At 47.5% G+C, this 19,096-nt stretch overlaps 1 protein-coding gene and 1 long non-coding RNA gene across 6 annotated transcripts; one reads left to right on the forward strand and one right to left on the reverse strand.

Annotated features, from left to right (window-relative positions):
- Positions 1 to 408: 408 nt before the first annotated feature.
- Positions 409 to 12,892, reverse strand: YDJC (YdjC chitooligosaccharide deacetylase homolog). Of its 2 annotated transcripts, none has more exons than XM_066199896.1 (6): positions 12,739 to 12,892; positions 11,977 to 12,149; positions 4,010 to 4,169; positions 3,239 to 3,338; positions 2,188 to 2,365; positions 409 to 742 (listed from the first exon to the last, which is right to left on the reverse strand). In XM_066199896.1, the coding sequence occupies exons 2-6, from the start codon at positions 12,132 to 12,134 to the stop codon at positions 433 to 435; spliced, it is 906 nt and encodes a 301-aa protein (XP_066055993.1). In that variant the 5' UTR covers positions 12,135 to 12,149; positions 12,739 to 12,892; the 3' UTR covers positions 409 to 432. The 2 variants fall into 2 exon arrangements, with proteins under 2 accessions (XP_066055993.1, XP_066055994.1); XM_066199897.1 differs by lacking the exon at positions 12,739 to 12,892 and adding an exon at positions 12,232 to 12,419.
- On the forward strand, positions 6,325 to 19,096 carry LOC136298857 (uncharacterized). Of its 4 annotated transcripts, XR_010723392.1 has the most exons (5): positions 6,325 to 10,740; positions 10,833 to 11,056; positions 11,142 to 11,344; positions 13,495 to 14,306; positions 18,525 to 19,096. It is a non-coding gene; the product is annotated as an uncharacterized lncRNA (long non-coding RNA). The 4 variants fall into 4 exon arrangements; XR_010723391.1 differs by lacking the exon at positions 18,525 to 19,096 and having other exon boundaries at positions 13,495 to 17,985; XR_010723390.1 differs by lacking the exons at positions 13,495 to 14,306; positions 18,525 to 19,096 and adding an exon at positions 11,925 to 12,008.

The following is a 19,096-nucleotide window of genomic DNA, read 5'->3' on the forward strand; positions in this document are numbered from 1 at the left end:
GCTGTGGGCGACCCACGCTGAGCGGCTGCTCCAAAGCAGCACCCGCTCCCCAGCACGGTTCTAATTTGCCATCAGGAATGACAGGAGGAATGATCAGACCCCTCAGGGTGCTGTGCTGCAGCGTGTCTCAGCCAAGTCTGTCCCTGTGCTGCTCCTTTGCTGGCAGGAGCTGAGCCCTGGGTGCGTGTGCTGCACTGGGGCGCTCTGGAGGGGCTGTCACGGAAGGAGTTTGGCACATTTTGAGCAGACCCTTGTGGCCTTAAAACTGAGAGCTGGGGCTTTGGGGCACTGCCTGGAGCTGCTCGCAGGGTGGTAGTGTCCATTCCCAGGCTGTTCACAGCTCCTGTGACACTGGTAACAGGGATGGATGGATGGATGGATGGATGGATGGATGGATGGATGGATGGATGGATGGGATGGATGCTCATTTATTTAAAGATCTTTGAATGAACACAGCTGAATGTTCCTGCTTTTGTAGTAGCTCTGCAGCTCCGGCTCAATTAATGTCTGGAGTTCATGGAGGCGTTCCCAGGACTGTGAGAAATCATCTGGTCCTTCCCCACAGCCGCCGGTAGGAGGGACGCTGGGGTAGCCCGGGTGCACCATCAGCTCGAGGGTGACGGCGCCGCCCGGCGCCGCCCTGGCCCGGAGCTGCAGCACGGCGCTGTCGATGGCGCTGCGGATGCTGCTCACAGACATGTTCCTGCCCATGGTGCTCAGGCCGATGTAAATGTCTGCCCACCTGCAGCCAGAGGAGGAACACGCCTGTCAATGCTACACAGGGAGGTATTGTGTGACACCCAGTGGATTAGGAATCAAAATTTACCTTAATTTTAAGAGAGAAAAGGGGAAGGAGTTTTTTAAAACTTTAAAACAGAAGTGAACCCAGAACTTTTCCTGATTGAAACCAGGATCCTATTTCAGGCAGCAGTTCTGCAGGGACAGCAAGGCCCAGCACAGCCCCAGCACAATGTCACAGCACATGGGGTGTTCGCCATCTGTGAGCTCACAGGTGCATTTTATTGTCCCAAAAGGGAAGAGCAGAGCTAAACTGAGAAATGCCACACTATCAAAATAACTTAAGCCTGAATAATAACCCACAGCTAAGTAGAAACAAAAGTGACTGAAATAAAATGGGCAGCCACTCAGCTAAAGAGGCCTTCTGCCAGAATGTATCAAAGAGCCATAATAACTGGACAAACTGTTACTCCTAGAGGACACCACCTACAAGCTGTTTCATAGCTTCACACGATTCTTTATTCAAGTCTGGCTGCAAGTGTCAGTTCTGAGTGTGGCCTGGACCAGTCCAGGAGAGCTGAGTCCAGAGCTGCTGCATGTGAGGGCAGAATGAAAATGTTTTTGGAAGAAATCGTGGCTGGAGTCTTTACCTGAATGATCACAGAAGAGCCCAGCTCGGCTCCTTCTGAGAAGGGAGAAATGCCAGCCTGCTGCTGGTGTTCAGAACAACTGATACAAAATATATGATATATAAATCCCAGAAAATACTGTTTCCAGTGGGCTGAGGAAGTGATGACATCTGCTCCGAAGGACAGGAGACTGCAAGGGTCTCTAGTGAAAGGCCTTCAATACATAAAACACTGCCTAAGCTTTTAAGAGGAGGATTTCACTGGGGGAAGGGCTGAGCTTTCCGGGTTTGGCCCCTGAGATGCAGGACACTGACCAGGCTGTTTGCTTACAGCAGTGATCACCTGCTGTGGTACCGGCAGCTCTCAGAGCTTATTGCCTCCCCTTAACAAATACCTGCTTCAATGGCAAATACCTGCTTCTAATTGGTCTCTTTCCTGCTTCTTAAAACCTTTTCTCTACTACTACAGGAAGATTAAAATTTAGTTCTTGAAAACTGTCCTTAGATAATGCTTTTAGAATTCCAGCGTTGATGCAGCATTTCTCCTGCCATTCCAGATGCCAGGCTGATGCAGCTTCACTAGAAAGGCAGAGAAGCACACCCTGAAAAGAACATTCCTTTTCAAGTGGAAAGTGACTCATCTCTGTTCAAACAAAACTTCCTAAGCCCTTGTGCCCCTGGCACTTCTGCGCTCCTCCTGAACCTCTCTCTAAGTCCTAGGAGGAAGGAGAAAGGTGGTGTTCCATTCTGAAAGATACTATCAGGAGCTGATAAAATCTTAATGTTTTACTACAAAAAAGGATGAGTAATACCTGTCTTACCTTATTCCATGTTTTGTAAACACATCCACTGTGTTAAAAGAATCTTCTTCTACTCCCAGGTAAAAGTCCATCAGGGATGGTGGAATCCAGTCACAGTTATGAAGGCCTGGCTCTATTGGGACACGTGTGTACTTAATCCCATATTCCTCTAACACCTCTGCAAACACGTGCCTGACCTCTGTAAGTAAAACCAGAGACTGCAGTCAGGAGTTGGGTAACCAGCTTCTCGTGTCCCCTGCAAGCTGTTAGCTTCTTTCCTTTCTGTGTTTAAGAAAATAAAATTCCACTTGGTTTATCTTCTGCTGAAATCCATCTGTATGGGAGTCACCTTCTACACTGGAAACATTTCTCCCTGAACTGCTCCTGCAGGTGCCTTGTCATTCTTCCTTTCAGCACTGAGCCTCCAGTCCAGCCCCCCTTCTCAGTGAGTGACTCTGGTCTTAGAGAGCACCGGAGGTGACTGCACTGTCAGGAACAAATTCTTCAGCCAGAGCAAGGTTATCCAGAGGCAGTCAGTAATGGACTGAGAAAACCTGGAGTCTTTTCTCACTCCATTTTCCATCTGTGTGCCACAATGACTTTATTTGTAAAACAAAGACAAAAGATCCTGGCTCAGCTCTAAAGCTGAGACCTGCAGGCAGGGACTGGGGTGGGAACACAACAGGCAGGATGGTGTTCCTGTGGCATCTGAAAGAGCCACCAGCTACTGCAAGCTCCAACATTCCAGTTTAGACTGGCCAGCCTGCTGCTGCCCTTGGTCTGCCTCCTTCAATGTGGGTGAGAACACGGAATTAGGATGCTGAGGAGAGTTATTGGTCCTTGGAGGAAGAGGTGTAACCTGGGCCATTTGTGCCATTATTGCCCTGGTGCTGCTACGGGAAGAGCCGGGGCTCCAAGCAGAGTTTGGGTGTGGGCAGGACTGTGGGGTCAGGTGGGAACATTCAAACTGCAACTGCCAGCAGGTGTCTCATGGTGGGGGAGCTGTGGCAGGAGGAGTCCCCTCTGAGCCAACGTCCTCACCTGTTTGGTGCTGGGAAGATTTCCTTCTTACCTGGGAGAACATGGACGTGCTGGTGCCCATCCATGTGAGGAGGTAGGTGACCTGTCAGCTCACGGAACAGCTCCACCTGAGCCTTTAGCTCCTGCTTCACCTGTGCAGCAGAAAAGGGTCAGAGCAAGACCTGGCAGAGGCTGAGAGCAGGGGAGTGATGGGACCTCCCTGGGCAGGAGCCAGGAGCTGGCTCTGGGAAGCAGCAAGGGCCGTGGTTGTACAGGGATGTGCAGCATTGTTGGGCTGCCCAGAGCTCCCCTGGGCATGGGGCTCTTTGTGGAGCTGCTTATGGGGATGTTCTAAATCCACAGGATATCTGAAGACCATTTCTGTTTAAAATGGATGCAGTTTTGATCACCTGAACATGTTCATCCTTGCTCATGGGGCAAAACCAGTGATCTCCCTAGAGAACCAAAACCTCTGACAAGCTGATGAAAAGCCTGGTGCCTACTTAGGACTTTTCTGTCATGTGCTCTTTCCTGATCTCTAGGTTCTTTGTAAATACCTGTTCCAATGCCCCTCCTACCCCCTCAGATAAACAGTTAACAGTGTATACAGGCACTGAATCATGGGTTCTCAAAGGCTACAGAGCCTTTGGCAGAATGAGGCCCAGGACCTAAAAGCCAGCTCAAGCTGCACAGGCAGGATTCATCTCTAAGCCTCCTCACACTGGGATCTGGGAAAGGTCCTCAGCTGTTATGTGCTGGGATAAATGCAGGCTGACTTGTATCAGGAAGGCAAGTTGTACAGCTGTATGTGGCTTTCTCCTACCTCTGACATATTCAGGAGACCTTTTGATAGAGCTGTTCTGAATCCCATTTTTCCATGGAAGAATCCATCTTGGTTGAGCAGAGAAGAGTTTGTCTTGAGCACCTCACACACAGGGGAGCCCTCGGAGAGGTTGGCATGCAGGCCTATTGGGATGTTGTATCTGTAAGAGAGTGAAATGTCTGCTAAGCTTTGCACCTCCCTCACTGTGGTCAAAGAGGGGGAGACGTAAGTGTAAGAACCAGACTGATCTTAGAGGTGTTGCAGTACTCACTGGAGTACATCTTTGTATCTCTGCTCTGCCAGAAAGGATGGCAGTGACCCCAACCAGAGCAGGACATCTCCAGGTAACCACCCTGAGCACTCTGCCCAAGGCCAGCCTGTGAGTGCCCCCAAACCCTGCCCCTACCCTGGCTCACAGCACGAGGTATCTTGGGCTAAAAGCTGGCACTGCACTCCAGTAACTGCAGTCACTGGTAACCAAAACCCAGATCTTGCAGCTTTTTCTAAAGTGCTTCTAAAGGGCTTTCTAAAGCCCTTGCTAGGTATCCCCTGGAGTTGTTCACCCTGCTAAAGATGGTTCATTTATGAGACATTTGAGTTTTACTTGACTCCTAAAGCTGCCTTCCAGTAGAATCCAGTCATTTATATGTAAACAGTGCCCAAGGAAGCTGTTATGGCAACAGCACAGGCTTTGGGTGTAAATATAAGGGTCTGCAGCTGGAATTGCCCCCAGTGGCCAGGCTTCTGTCTACTGGAGCAACCACTCAGTGAGTGACAAGGCTGAGCTGTACAGAGCATCTCCCCGGCACAGCCAAAGGCAGATGAGTGCAAGGAGGCCCACGGTGAAGCGTAGAGCCTTGCTAAGGAGTCACAGAGGTATGACTGACTACCCAGCTGCACTCTGTAACCTTCTAAAAAAAAAAGGAACGATGGAGCAGGTGTGGCTGCAGAGCTCCCCTCAGGCACAGGGCTTAGCAGAGTGCTGGTGTTTCCTTCCTGGTCTTTGCTGTGGATTCCCCTGCAATGAGAACAGGACTTGTGCGTGCTTGGATTTGTGCTGGGTCTCATTAGCATTTCTGGAAATCCTCAGAATCAGTAGCCAAAATGATGCTTTGAAACTTTTTCCAAGACACCCCGTGGCCTCTGGCTGACCCAGTGAGTGGATGACAGGACTGCAATGTTCCGTCTGTGCTGCCCAGTCTGAGTCATGCTGCAGAGTGGATTTCAAGGCAACAAGTCTGTGATGCTTTAAAACCTTCTTGGAACTTCTGCACGGAGCTGTTAAAAGCGGGTGTGGTCCGGCCCTGGTACAGCCCTTGCACCACAAGGAGAAAACAAAAACAATCTCCATTTAGGCAAAGGGTGCAAAACTGAGATCTTGCCCTTCTGTCGGACATCTGAGGCTGACTGGTGAAACAGCAGCTCAGTGGAGACAGGACTGTGGATGGATTGGACCAAGTCAGAGTCATTTAGCTCATTCAGGTCCTAAGGCTTTGGCCCTTGCCGGACTGAGTCTTTTTTTTCCTGGCTCTTCCATGTCTCGTGATCCAGGTAGATGGTGCAGTCAGTGGCTAGATACTACTTCTCAGTGACATAAATGTTCGGAGTCAAGCTGTGTGCACAGTTCTGTGGAACAAAACTTAATCCATTGTGTGATTAAGGAGCCTGAATGTTTGTTTAATGGAGCAAAACAACTTGTGGAGAAAAAGGTCCTTGCTGGCTTTTCTGATCTGGTGATTTCTGTGCAGCAGGACCTGATTCTTTCACTGATGATAAATGTTCATTATAGTGGGGGCCTAAGCACGTGTGCACACCAACTCCTGGTAACACAAGAAGTAGAAGGTGTGTCACTGGGGGTGACAGGCAGCACAGGAGGCCGCTACAGTGCAGAACAGGCCCTTGGCAGGAGAACTTCCCCTCCATCCTGTGACCTGCTGGGCATCCTGCACAAGCCCAAAGGCAGAGGGGAAGCCTGGGGGTTTGTTTTGGTTTTCTTTTAGAAGTCCACCCCAGATTCTTTATTGTGTCCCTGGGAAGCTCTTGACTGCATCAGCTGGAGTATTATTTGCACCACAGCCAGCGCTGTTTGCAAGAAAAAAGGATTCCTGTGTTACCATGAATCAGCAGATGGACTTTTTCTGTTGAGTACTCTCTTTCTCATGTGTTGTGGGAGGGCAAGAAATGAACAGCTGAGCCTCTCAGTGCTGTCTCCCAGGAGCATCAAATGAACTGCCTCCAATTGTGCAACGCCTCAATTGCTGTGAGGGAGGCTATTTCCAGGAGAAGACAAGTCCCTCTGACAGGTGTGGGACACCAAGGAGCCAAGGGCTGCACTGGGGAACATGAGAGCAGCTCCTGGCCAGAGCAGAACACAGCCCCAGAGCTGGGGAATGTGCAGAATGTGGAAGTGCAGAGAGAGCCGGCCTTGTCCTCGGGTAAGAGGAGACCCTGACTGTAACATTAGAGCATGTTTCAGAGCTTTGCCTAACGCCAGCTGAATATCTTAATAGTTTTCTCGTGGAGTCAGTCCTGGTTTGACAGACTGTGCATGCTGAGGTGTCTGGAGAGGAATCGCTGGTGTTTAATGGCTCTGGGATACGGGCACTGAAAGCAAAACTCAAAATGCTGCACATGAGAAACTTGTCCAGAAATATTCATGTGTGGGAGGTGCACAGAAGAAGGCATGCTGGGAAGGAGGTAAGGATTTGGGGAGGACAGTTCGGTGGGTACAGCAGAGTTCCACTGCAGGGTTGCAGGGAGAAAAGTCAAGGTGCAGGAATATCCTGAAAGGGCACACAGAGTGCATATGATTGTTTCTGCTACAGAAAAATACTTTGTAGTTGCTCACAACTTTCAAAAGACTAAAATATCTGCTAATTTGTTGGCTGAAATACTGAAGCAGGGACCAGCAGCTCAAGCAGCTTACATAGCATGTGATGCTGCCCTGGGAGCAGAGCTCAGCTGTTGAGGGCTTGGCCTCATACCCACTCCTCTGCCCAAGCCCTTTCCAGATGGGACAGGGTGAGCCCTGCTGGTCACTGCTGGTCATTAACTGCTAATTGCTCACACGAGATGCAAAATGAAAGGACTGGCATTGGGCTTCAGGCAACAGTTTCGTTTCTGCATGCAGCTACCATTGCCAAAACAAAATGATGTGAAGAATCTACTTGGTGTCTCTAAATCGTTCTTGGTGACTCTTTCAGGCTGCAATGACCCTTACAGACTGCGTGGAGAGGCCCCTCTGTGTTTGCAGGTCTGTCCCAGTGCCCCAGGGAACGCAGAGATGTGAAGCAGGATTTAGCACAGGGGTTCACTTCACACCTGACAAAGCCGCAGGACGTTGGCTACAGGTGTGTGCTCCTACAGCAGGAGCAGCATTACACGGAGCTGCCTGGGAACTTGGAGAGAAGACGTTCAGGCCGCTGAGGTTAATGCACTAGTAAGCTGTTTGCACTGAAAGTTGGCTGTTACCTCTGTGGTTCTCGTCTCAGCATTCCCTGTACAGGTGGGGGGAAAAAGGAGAGGCTGGTGCAGGAGTTAATATCATTACAGCAAGTGCAAGAAGGAGCAAGAAGGAATTCACTGTGGAAAAATTTCTGAGTCGGCAGGCCCAATCCAGTTTTTGAAAAGAGAAGAAACACAATCAGTTAAACTGCTTAAACTGCTTCCTTTTCAAGTAATTGCTTGTTTTGCCACACGAGTGCTCTGAACAAATGTCTCTGCTGAGGCAACATTGGCATCCTTGGCAGCAAAGGGACCCTGGAGGTGGGCACTGCAATCACTCTGGGGCTGGTGGATGAGTGTCCTGGGTCCTGCCTGGCCATGCCATGGGACTCTGTGTATTCCTGGGAGCAGTTGCAATGGCTGTGGGGATTATGAGATTGGCCAAGCACTGTTCCAATTGCCCTGCTGAAGGCTGCATGCTCTGTCACAAGCAAGGCACTTTACCCTTTCCCTTAATGGGTAAAGAGATCCCACCTTCAACATCCTATTTGTATCATCCAGGAAACTGTTGATCATCAGGTTTCAGCCCAAGTGTGACCCAAGTCAGAGCCTCATGTAAAGATCTGTATCTGAACATCTCACTTCAGTGAACACCCAAGTGTCTGAAGCCAGACAAAGCAAGGCTTTGAGCAAAAATGTGCACTTCATAGTTTCCTCGTGTTGGCCTTTGCTTACTTCCTCACTTCACACACTTTCACCATTCAGTAATATCTGTCTTTCATCAGATAGCATATTTGCTTGCTCTATTACTGCTAAAAAACCATTTCTTCTGCCAGAAATGCTCTAAACCCTCTGCAGTGTTAAGAGCTGGTGCAGTAACAGGGCTTAGGGACCTAAGTTTCTGTTGTAATTACATCTTTGTATCAAGTGCAGCTCCTGTGTCTGTAGCCCTACGTCACTGAAATGGGCTGCTGCCAGTAAAGTCAATATGATCTGGGATTCTACTGTAAGGCTTCAGATGGGGTCCCACCCCTATCCAAACGGTTCAGCAGAGGAACTGTCTGCTGTGTGATTAACAGTCACATAAAAGGGTGATGAGAAAGCATGAGAGATTTCCAGATTAGTCTGATGTTCACTGGGAGGGTCGGAATTAAGTCACAATTTACACGCACGTTTTGCAATTAGTGTTGATGGCAAAGGAAGTGAAAACATAGAGAACAATTAAATGTGGTTTTGCAAGATTCTTCTGTTGAATGTACCCAGATGTTGTGGGGGCTTCGGCTGATGTTCAGTATTTAAACTGCAAAAAAGCACCCAGGAAGACTGAGGTTGTCTTCTAAAATGTGTCACTCTTCATAAGGCATTTGGACACAACCAGATGGAAAAAGGTCCTAAGGCTCAGTGGCACCAGAGCTGTTTGATGTAAAGGGGAAGGGTGGAGGATATGGCAGCAAACTGTCTTAGGTGTCTCTATTTTTATCTCCATATTTCTAAGGAAAAATAAAGGCATGTCTCCATTTCAAGATACAAAATTACCCTTCCAGTTTCTGGGAAAGACTCTGGAATAATCACCAGGAAGTCTGGCTGACTTCAAGGCAGGGCCTGTTAAGTAGAAAATCGAGATTATACTATATGGATAAGCAGGAAATCACAGTCAGTTGAGGCCTCATAAAGAGAAAATCTTTGAGTTACTGAAAAAAACCCCTCAACCCACAATGGCAGTCTGTTCTCCCACCTGCTGCTCTGGTTATGTTCTGCTCTGGCAGATGCTGTCAATAGGTTTGACATTTGGTGATGGATCAGGCCTCTGCTGAAACTTCTCTGTTGCCAGAAACGAGTGTGCCCCTTCTTGCAGCCCAGTTGTGACAGTGGATGAGGAAAGCCCAAGGTGCTGAGCCTGAATGTTAGGGAAGATGTATTTTTTTACTGCTTGGTTCTGCTGTTGGCTTGTGTTAGAGCTGATACAGAGATCTGCTGACTATCATCACATGTCTGCCAAGGCTTTTGATCAAGACTCGGGGCAACAGATGGTATACCCAGGAACTACAGAATTATTGTGAAAATGAAAGGAAGAAAGAGATTTCAGAGGAACTGTGTTCCTTTCTGAAGGATGCTGAGTCCTAACATTGCAGGGCAGCATGAGGTGCTTAGCAAGGAAAAGTTGTCTACTTATTAATTAGCTCTGCCTTTGTCCAATTAACTGAAAACCAGGTGAGGAGTGAGAGCTTAAGGCTTGCAGTAACAAGCAATCATGTCATAGACAGTTTATCAAGAAGCCAATAAAAGCAGTCCATCACTCTGACAAGTCTGGTGTGAAAGACCAAATTCCACAGGACTGGAATGTGCCCCAGGAAAGGACAAGCTACTTGCTTCAAGCCTCTTCTCTCAGCTGGGGATAGATCCACTATTCCTGCTTACACCACTGGTCAAGGCTGAATAGGGCAAGGCAAACATGGAGATGAAAAAACAAACAAACAAAACAAACCGGGCAGACTTTCATCCCACAAATAAAAAGCTTCAACATTTACAGTGGGATGGGAGATGACACCAAACAGGGGAAAGAGGGAATAATATTGGCAAGGCAGTCAAGCAAGTGATACTTTCCCATTTCTGCACCAGAAGACGAGGAGGACTCAATGAATTTCTAGCAAGTCTGACCTACTTGTTATCTGTGTAGAAAGTTTGCGTCAGCCTTTGCAACATGAACAAACATCTCAGGGGTGACACAGGGGTTTGTTTACACACACAGGTGCCAATTAGCAGCAGCTGAAGCTGGGCTTGCATTACAACATGAGGAAACCTCCTCTCCACTCCTGCTAATGCTCCCCCCACGGCTGGGTAGGGCTGGATACACCTGCAGAGAGTTACACAAATGACAAACTGTAGAACTTGGGCTGTTGATCTTCAGGGCTGGCAGGTGCCCCCAAAGTCACCCTGCTTATATGCTCAGAAATAGATTAAAATCCATTTCATTCACACTGGCAATTCAAAATTACGTTCCCCCCACACAAAAAAAATCAAATTATAGCAGCATGCTGCAGTCTCTGCTGTCCCCTGCCCTCCAACCTGGCTTTTCACACACATGTCAGCTGCTAGCACAAGTGTCATGACCTGGATTCAAAGATGCTTTTTAAACCCCTGATTACATGGCCTACTTCCTGGCTATGGAAATGAGGCCAGGTGGAGTCTATTTTAAAAGCCTGCTAAAGACTGTGGCTAAAATAGCTGACAACATTACCAGACCACTGGGCTTAAAGGGTTTCACAATGCCTCTGTGTCTGAGAGATGTACTGGCTTTATCTCTGTGTTTTATGTTTCATTTTCTAATAGGATTTTAGGAAACTCACTGGTGTCGTGCACCTCTCCTTCTCATTCCCAGGCAGTTCCTCCCTCAGTATTTGTGGGGAATCTCTAGCCTTTTTAGAGACCAGTTTGCCACTAACACCATACCCTGGCTTTCTTCCACTACTACACCAAAGAAGCTACAAGCAATTTCCAAGTACTCCTGAAACAACAGGAAATTGAGGAGAGATGCTCAATGAGAACAAGGACAGCAGGACTCTCATGAAACTCTCCCCACAGCAGCTGCATTTGAAGCATAAGGTCTCAGTTTATTTAGTAGCAGTATGGCTCCTTTACTTTTCTGCTTTCTTAAATTGTTTCTCAACCCTGATGTTCTCTCTTTCAGGACACACTCTTGCTTCCAAGTGCCTGCCCACACCAGAGCTGGAGCATTAGCTGGGTTTTACCTTCTAAATACAAATAATAATTCCTATTAAAGGATTTGCTGGACTAGAGCATGAGACTGCCACATAGCATTTGATCTGCTGCAGAATTAACTGTGCCAGCAGCCTCTGAAGTCGGTGAAGAAGTAAAGGTGGTAGGTACAAGGTATTGTCCCTTTCTTTATGTATGCATTTTTTACAGATATGTTTATAGAGCCTAGAATTAATAGAAATAATGATATGCTTTTTTAAAAAGGTTTATGGGGTGGGGAAAAAGTCAAGTTTTCCACTGCCCAGATTTATAAATAAGCCTTTGCAGAATCACACCTTTCCCTGATTCTGCAATGAGCCTGGCTGACCTTGTATTCAGCCTGGGTGAAATGGATCAATTAAATGAGATTTAAAGACTTGTGCTTTTATGCTCTTATAGTTTTAGGGGCAGTAGATTGGTCTGAGTATATAATGTGCACTTTCCTTCTGATGATGCATCTTTTAGAAGTGTGGAAGGAGAAAGTCTGGCAAGCCCAAATTCTACTAGTCAAATAGTGGAAATGGCTTCCTATCCTGAAAAGGGGGGAAAGGTGCAGTGACTATTAGGAGAGAAAGACCATTACTGGTATTAGTTAGCAGGTCACTGGTTTTACTATGAAGAGTCTTAGTAGATGTGTCTGAATACAGTTTTCTTACACCATCCTGAGCTATGATACAGTGTTTATTCTGGGGCTACAAAATACTAAATTTTCCAGGCTTGGTTTGTCGTGGAGGCCGTCCACAAAGGAGCTAAAGAAAGTAGCTTACCTCCTTGCCAGCTTGGCTGCATCTGCTGCAGCACTTCCGTTCACTAGAAGGGACACGTTAGATATCGCACCAGCCAGGAAACAGTCCACAATGCCTTGGTTTCTCCGAGGACAATAGCCGAAGTCATCTCCGGTTACTATTAGCTTCACCTGAAGCATCCTTAGATGTCATCCCTGGCAAAAAAAGTAAAAGGAGGTTAAATCGGAACACTCGGCAGTCTGCAGATCACAGGCAAACAGGAAAAGCCAGGCTTACCGGGGGCGAACCCAACGGTGACTCAGCCCTGACTAAACTCCTCCTGCTCCACCTCAGCCCGCCGCTGTCTCGCAGCCCGCACAGTGCTCGGATCTGCGTGTGGCCGCCGGGCTCACACCATCCCTGCCCGCTCCTGCCGCCAGCAGCAGCCGCGCCCTCCCCTGCGGGGGCAAACCCTCGCGGGCACCCTGCCTTTGGCGATGAGGAGCGAGCGAAAGCTCAGGGACTTGGCGGGACGATTTAATCAATCGGGGGTGCGTCAGAGGGTCAAATTCCACTCCCGGCACACCCTCGCCCGCGGTGCCCAGTGAAATCGCACGGGTGCGGATCGCCTGAGGCGACCCCGCAGCCGTGACGTCTTCGCGGCCACCGATCCCCGGCTCCATCGGGCGCGGGCCGCGTCCCCGAGGGACGGAGCGGCCTCCGGCGGCCCGGCCGCGCCTTCCCGCTGCGGCGGGGACGCAGGCGCCCCGCCAGCCCTCCTCCCGCGCCCGGGGCGCTGCGTACCTCCGCTCCGGCCCGCTCCGGCTCCCAGGGCCGCCGCCAGGTGTGGGGGCCGCGGCCGCCGCTGCCCCGGGGGGGACGCTGGCCCCGGCGGCGGAGCTGTGCCCGCGGCGCCCGGCCGCGCATCCCCCCCGCCCGCGCTCCGAGCGGCCCCAGGCGGCGGCGCCCGCGGCGAGGCGAGCGCGGGGCGGCCCCGCCGCGGCGCCGGCGCCTCCGAGCGCGGGAGCAGCGGGGCGGCCCCGCCGGCGGCCCCTGGTGGCGGCGGCCCGCAGCGCCGCGCGGCCCGGCCCGGCCCGGTACGGCCCGGCCCGGCCCGGGGGGAGCCCGCGCCGCTCTCTGCGGCGGGCTCTGCTCCAGGCTCCCGAGGTGAGATCGCCGGTGGCTGAGGGTGGGACAAACAATTCGGTTCGTGTGCTCTGTGCTGGTTTCAGCGCTAAACTGATGATCCCAACGATGGCAGGGATATTTAATCCTGCAATCTCTGACCGTCACAGTAGACGCTTGCTTGTTTTTCCCCACCTTGGTCTGCTAGAAGTGTGCACTCAGTCTGAGCTGAGAGCCACAGGGCAGCAAACCCTGGCCAGGAGGTCCCATGGCTCTTGGTGCTGGGCAAGAGAAGGGCAGGGAGAGCAGACAAGAGTTTGACGAAGGGCAGTTTCTAACATGCTGTCATTCAGTGTTGGATGTCAGCCAGTTCTCCATCAGGCTGCATGTAAAATCTTGTTTGTCCTGGCATTGAACTGCTTTTTCTTACTGCAGAAAAGCTGTTCTGGATCTACCAGAATGAAAGTGCCAAGTACTCAGCTTGAAATGGAGAGTGGAAGATACGGTTAGCCTGCATTTTTCACCTGTGGACGAGGATGAAGTTATATCAAAGCAGAACAACCCCCTTCTTGGTCTGTAGTGTTATCCCAATATATTCACCCATTCTGATATTGCAGGAGAAACAACAAACTCATGTTTGGGGTAGGGAGAATGGCAGTAGGGAGAAAGTGCCATGGTAACATGTCCATGGATCCAGGGGAGCTGTCTTGGTGTTTGCTGTAACTTGTTCCAGTAAGCAGGGATCACACTGGGACTCTTGCATGGATGATGGTGATTTCCACCTCTGAACCTGTGCCAGCATGGAGGTAAGTGCAGAAACAGCTGATAAGCCAAGCACTGGCTTCTTCGAACAGCAACTGGAGTGAAATGGGTTGGAAAAGGCTTTAAGGGTCATTTCTGTGGGAATGGACTGACAATCCTGCTGCTTAATTCATATATAAAGAATGTATAAAGAAACCAAAGCCTCCAGGTGTCTCCTTTTTCAGCAGAATTTAATTCCTGAAAGACAACCAGTGTGCCTATGCCCCAAAGTCAAGGACATGACTTGTAGGCACTGGCAGAGACTGACTGTCTTCAGCAAAGGAAGAGCAATCAATTCAGAGACATGGAAGCACATTTCAGCAGAGGAAATTGGACCCTTTTCACACCTGAAGTTTGAAACATCTGTGTGTGGGCATGAACACCTGCAAGAGTAGTGGTTTTCCAGGTCTGCCTCCTAACTAGGAATTTGGAATCACTGAGCTGAGGTAGGTAGCAGCTCTGTTGATATTTAGGCTCTCATCTATTGCAGTCCAGGTAGCAAACTGCTAGAGAACTTTGTTTCCATTACCTGAGGGTACTTCGAGGGGCAGCTAAGTTTTGGATGACAATTTGTAAGTTTATTTTGATACTTTAGAGGAGAAAAATAAAAGCAGAATGGGTGGTAGCAATATTATTCATGGGAGAATTTGGTTCCTAGGCTGTCCTCTCCCTATAGGCACTAAAATGGGCAGCATTGGGAGACTGAGAGTATGGGAGACTTCTTCTGCTCTTCCCTGCTCAAGTAAATGAGCAATGACTACTGGAAATTATGAGACCTGGAGACAGCCTCCTGCCTCTTCAGTGACATTTTCTCTTAGAAAAAAAAATTAAATGAAATGAAATTCAAAACAGGTCATGCTAAAGTGCTGTAGACAAGTTGCTAAATCTTCACTCAGGCAATTCCTGTGAGTTTTTCTGTCATTTGATAGCTGTATGGCTCTCTTACAGAAAAGTTTTTGATGTTCTGTAAAGGTTTCCAGTGCCCTTGGCATTTCAGAGGGGATATTTGTGCAACTGCTACTTGCTTCCCCTTCTGGGAGCAGAACATCACAGCCTGCCCACATTCCCCAAGAGGCTTCGCTTACTGATGAGTGCTGTTACTCTAACAGCTGAAGTCAGCACAACTCTCAAGTAATGTCATGAATCATAAAATAAGTACTCCTCTCTTTGCCAATGCAAACTCTGGGGTTTTCTGCCTCTTTCTAGAACTGCCAGTGCTCCCTGACTCTGCACAGGTGAGAGAGAGGCACGACATAAGAATCTTAGACAAAGCTTGGCTTTTCAGCCTTCTTAACCTTAGTATGCATTTAATGCTATTAACGGTAACATCCTTCTTAAATATTTAATGCACTTCCTGGAGGCATTTCTTTTCTGATTTCATACCTGTTTATCCAGCTCTCCTTCCTGCCACTGGAAGCAAACATTCCCCAGCAAGCAAACCTTGCCCCTGTGCCACATACATCCCCTTGGACAGCAGCAGTGCTCCCTCTGCAGCCCTGCACACACAGCTGCCTGCCAGGACAGGCACACTGGTCAATATTTCTGGTGGAGCTGCATAAGCCAGGACATGGACTAAGGAGAGGCTGCTTCTTCCAGCTTGGCTAAAACAAAACACAGCCCTCTCTCAGTTTAGCTGCAAAAGCCAGCAGGAGCTCTCACCATCCTCAAGTGCTTCACTGCTTTTGAGCTTGAATTTCTTTCCCTGAACTTTGAGTTAATCACTAGCAAATTTCGAGGTTTCCTGTATTTCACAAAAGTGTTTTCCAACAATTACTGCTTCCAGCAAGGCTTCTGTTTACATGTTGACATAAAAAATGTGTTTTCTTTTTGTTTTTCCCTTGGCCACAGCTAGTTAGTTCATTTGGGATTACAATGGTGGCACAGTAGGACTTTGTTTGTCTTTTCTTTGAATGAAATTTTGTTGAAAGTGTGAATTGTAAAAGGCATTGAAATGAGACAAAGTAAAATACATTTTTTTAAATGAAAGGATGTAAACATTTTCTTCTCTGCCCCAGCCTCAAAGACTTCATAAATCTTTGAAGTTCAGTGGCTTCTGTAGAAATGCTTAAACTACAATTTTTCATCCATAGAACAGCTTCCTCCATCCTGCATCAAAAAGGGTTGAAATCCCCAAACCCTGGGGAACATCTGCTAAGAGTGAAAGCCTTCCCTGCTTCCCATGTGACACAGCCAGGCAGTACCTGCCCCCTTCCCTCACCTATGTCTGAAATACCTGAATTTACACCAGCACAAAATAATGCCAGTACCTGGCAAGGTGTGTGGTCCTAGCAAGGTGGCTGAAAGGCAGAATTTGCCATTGTGATCTTCTCATTTATTTGGCACTCAGCGTTAAATTAGGGAGGACTGCTAAAAATACCAAACTCAAATCCCTCTTGATGCACCTACCAGCCTCTGGTCCTTGGTGGTACTGTGGCTCATTGATGGTGAATTTTAATCCACTCTCCTTTTTTTCAGAGGGTTATTTTCTCTCTGCTGCATTTCCTTCGGGGTCTAGTGTGTGGTAAAAATTAATATTTGAATATGAACTAAGCTACAGTATCTGTGACTTCTAACTGGGGTTGAGATGATGTAAAGCCTGCACATTCCTGCCTCTTTGCCTGATGTTGAGGTCTATTAAATACATAAAGACATCTGGTCAAAAAAGAATTAAGATGGGCAATATTTCTCCTAGACAATTAAATGATGGGTCCAAAATAGGTACTGTTTAACTGGCACATTAATAGGTAAACCTAGACTATCTGATTCCATTAACTGTTTGATTGCATCAGGAATTTGGTTTGACCTCTCTGGAAGTTATTATACTATCTGGAGCTCATTTCTTGGCATTTATAATAGAGGTTCCTAGAGGAAATTATCTCTATTGAGGTCAGAAAAGAGCAGGTTATATAAAAGATGCATGGATGTTCAGTGGAATTTTCAGAATTACATTAATATTTACCTACCACTGAAACAGATGTCCAGAGGTTTTTCAAATCCCATGAAGAACTAAGTTATTTTAAAAGCTGCCTGAACTGATGTAACATACATTGCATTTTTACATTCTTATTCTAAAATAGAAGCTAATCATCAAAACAACAATTCCAATCCATGCCTACAAATTCTAAATAACTTCCTCAGCTTCAACTTACACTGTCTAAACAAAAGCAGAGTTAAGCTAAACCTGATTTTCTACAAATGTTGATCATTCAAATGAATTAAAGATACCAGAGGCAGGTCCTGATGTTATGGGGGGGGAAAAGGGAATTAATGCAAACATCAGGAACACCTCAGCAATGTTACTACACATGGAAGTTAATCTTGCAGATCACTTACAGTGATGGTTGTTGCCTCCCAGCATCACTGAAAACATGTGAAACATCTCAGTTGATTAAATGGAAATGCAGATTAATTCCTTTTGGGTTCTGAGGGGAGATCCCCTGCTCTTGCAGGACAAGCAGCAGGCTTGAGAGTGGCTGAGAGATGGTGACAATGATGGGCACAGATCACCAGGACTCTGCAGAACTTCCCAGGAAATCCTCTCTACTTCTCAGACTAGAAATAGAAGACAGCAATTAAAAACATCAAGTCAGATGAAAAAAAATCTTCATTTTAAATATGTTAATATGTATATGTTAATACTTTTTTTTGTCAAATGTCTTCTGCTTATTTACTTACTCTGCTTATTCTTACATTATGTTTATATCCACTGAAAGCAAAAAAATCTAAGCAAATTATTTTGGTTATGTAGTCCTTAAAAAAACTTAGGCTGAGTGATAAGAAACTGGAATTCTACTAATTTTTGGCAAGTCACCTTTTGTCACTTGGATTTCTCCCCGGGTGACGGCATTTTATCATTATTACTCCTGTTCACTGTTTGTATGAGGCTTAGGGGTCACAGTTGGAAGAGCTCTGTTGTAAGGCATGCCAGTGCACAGAAATGTTTCATCTGAAGTGAGGTTTATAACCAGCTGTTCCTCAGTGTGGAGTGAAAGGAGGAGACAGAAAAAAAGCACAGAATCTTTGCAGACCTGATTGTCTACAGTTACTCCGTTGAGTTCAGTATAGCTCATCTTTATTGACATCAGAGAAGGGACCAGATGCAGAGAAAAGCCAATGGAAGAGCTCATGTGGGCTTGTTTCTGTATCAGGTACTAATAGCTTTAGAACTGACCCTGTGTTTTGCCTAAGGTTTGTGTTGGTCTGAGAAGGAATCCAGGATCTGCTGCAGTGTTCTCCATAAATCAAGGGCTGTCTATACCAAAAGATGCACCAGTGCTTTTTGGGCTGTAGATCACACCCAGGAGTTGCCAGCTCTGCTGCCTTAGTTGTCAGTAACAGCCATGCAAAGCAAACAGAACGTTTAAAGCATCTTAAACAAAGGCCAACATAAAAACTGTGTCCTTTTCCTCTAATCTTTTGCTTTGGGTAAGCATATACCCTCTGAAATTTTCTTTTGCCACAGATTTTTCATTCCTGCATGTTAAAAGCATTTGGCACTGCTCAACCATTCTTCCAGGGAGGGCCAGGTTATACCTACAGCTGCACCTGAGTGGAAATGGTAGGAGTTTCCAAAACGCTTGAAAATCAACTGTGCAAAAAGAAAGGGGGGGGTGTTTAGTGGATGAAGGCTTTGTAGTCACATTTTACACTCTCCTCTTTTACAGCACCGTTGAATTTTTTTTTTTTCTGTGCGCAAACAAGAATCATAAAGAGATGATGTTCCCATGACCAACGTGAAGCCACATAATTTCTGAGGCAATTTTACCTGGAGCTTACAGCAATCTACCAGAAACAATAGAGGGCCCTGTGGCAACGAGGTGGTTGTTAATTGCCGCGGGTGTTTGGCGTTGATGGGCTCTTTGTTGGCAACCGTTCTAACCCAATTATGTTTCTAAAGTGGGACTGAAAAGCATTGTAGGGAGCACCATGTAAACGGCACTAAATGCACTGAGACTGAGCGACCTCCCAGAAAGATCGACAGGTGCCAGCTAAAGCCCCATATGATTGATTTTCCATGGCTAAAATGGCAACCACAGACATCTGGTTTTGCCCTAGTTATAACAACAGAAGCAAATGTGAGCTCTTGTCTTAGTTAGAACAGCAAGGCTGCTTAGAATGACATAAAATGACATTTGACTATCAGTGGGGGATCTTTTGCTTTTCTGGGAGGAAAGCTTTATACCTCCAGCACTGGGAAATGAGTTTTCAGTCCTGAGAAAAGCACTCTGTGTGTGTG

The sequence above is a fragment of the Chamaea fasciata genome, unplaced genomic scaffold (assembly GCF_029207755.1).
Source record: "Chamaea fasciata isolate MVZ Bird 193981 ecotype frontalis unplaced genomic scaffold, bChaFas1.0.hap1 SCAF_18, whole genome shotgun sequence".
Lineage (NCBI taxonomy): Eukaryota > Metazoa > Chordata > Aves > Passeriformes > Sylviidae > Chamaea > Chamaea fasciata.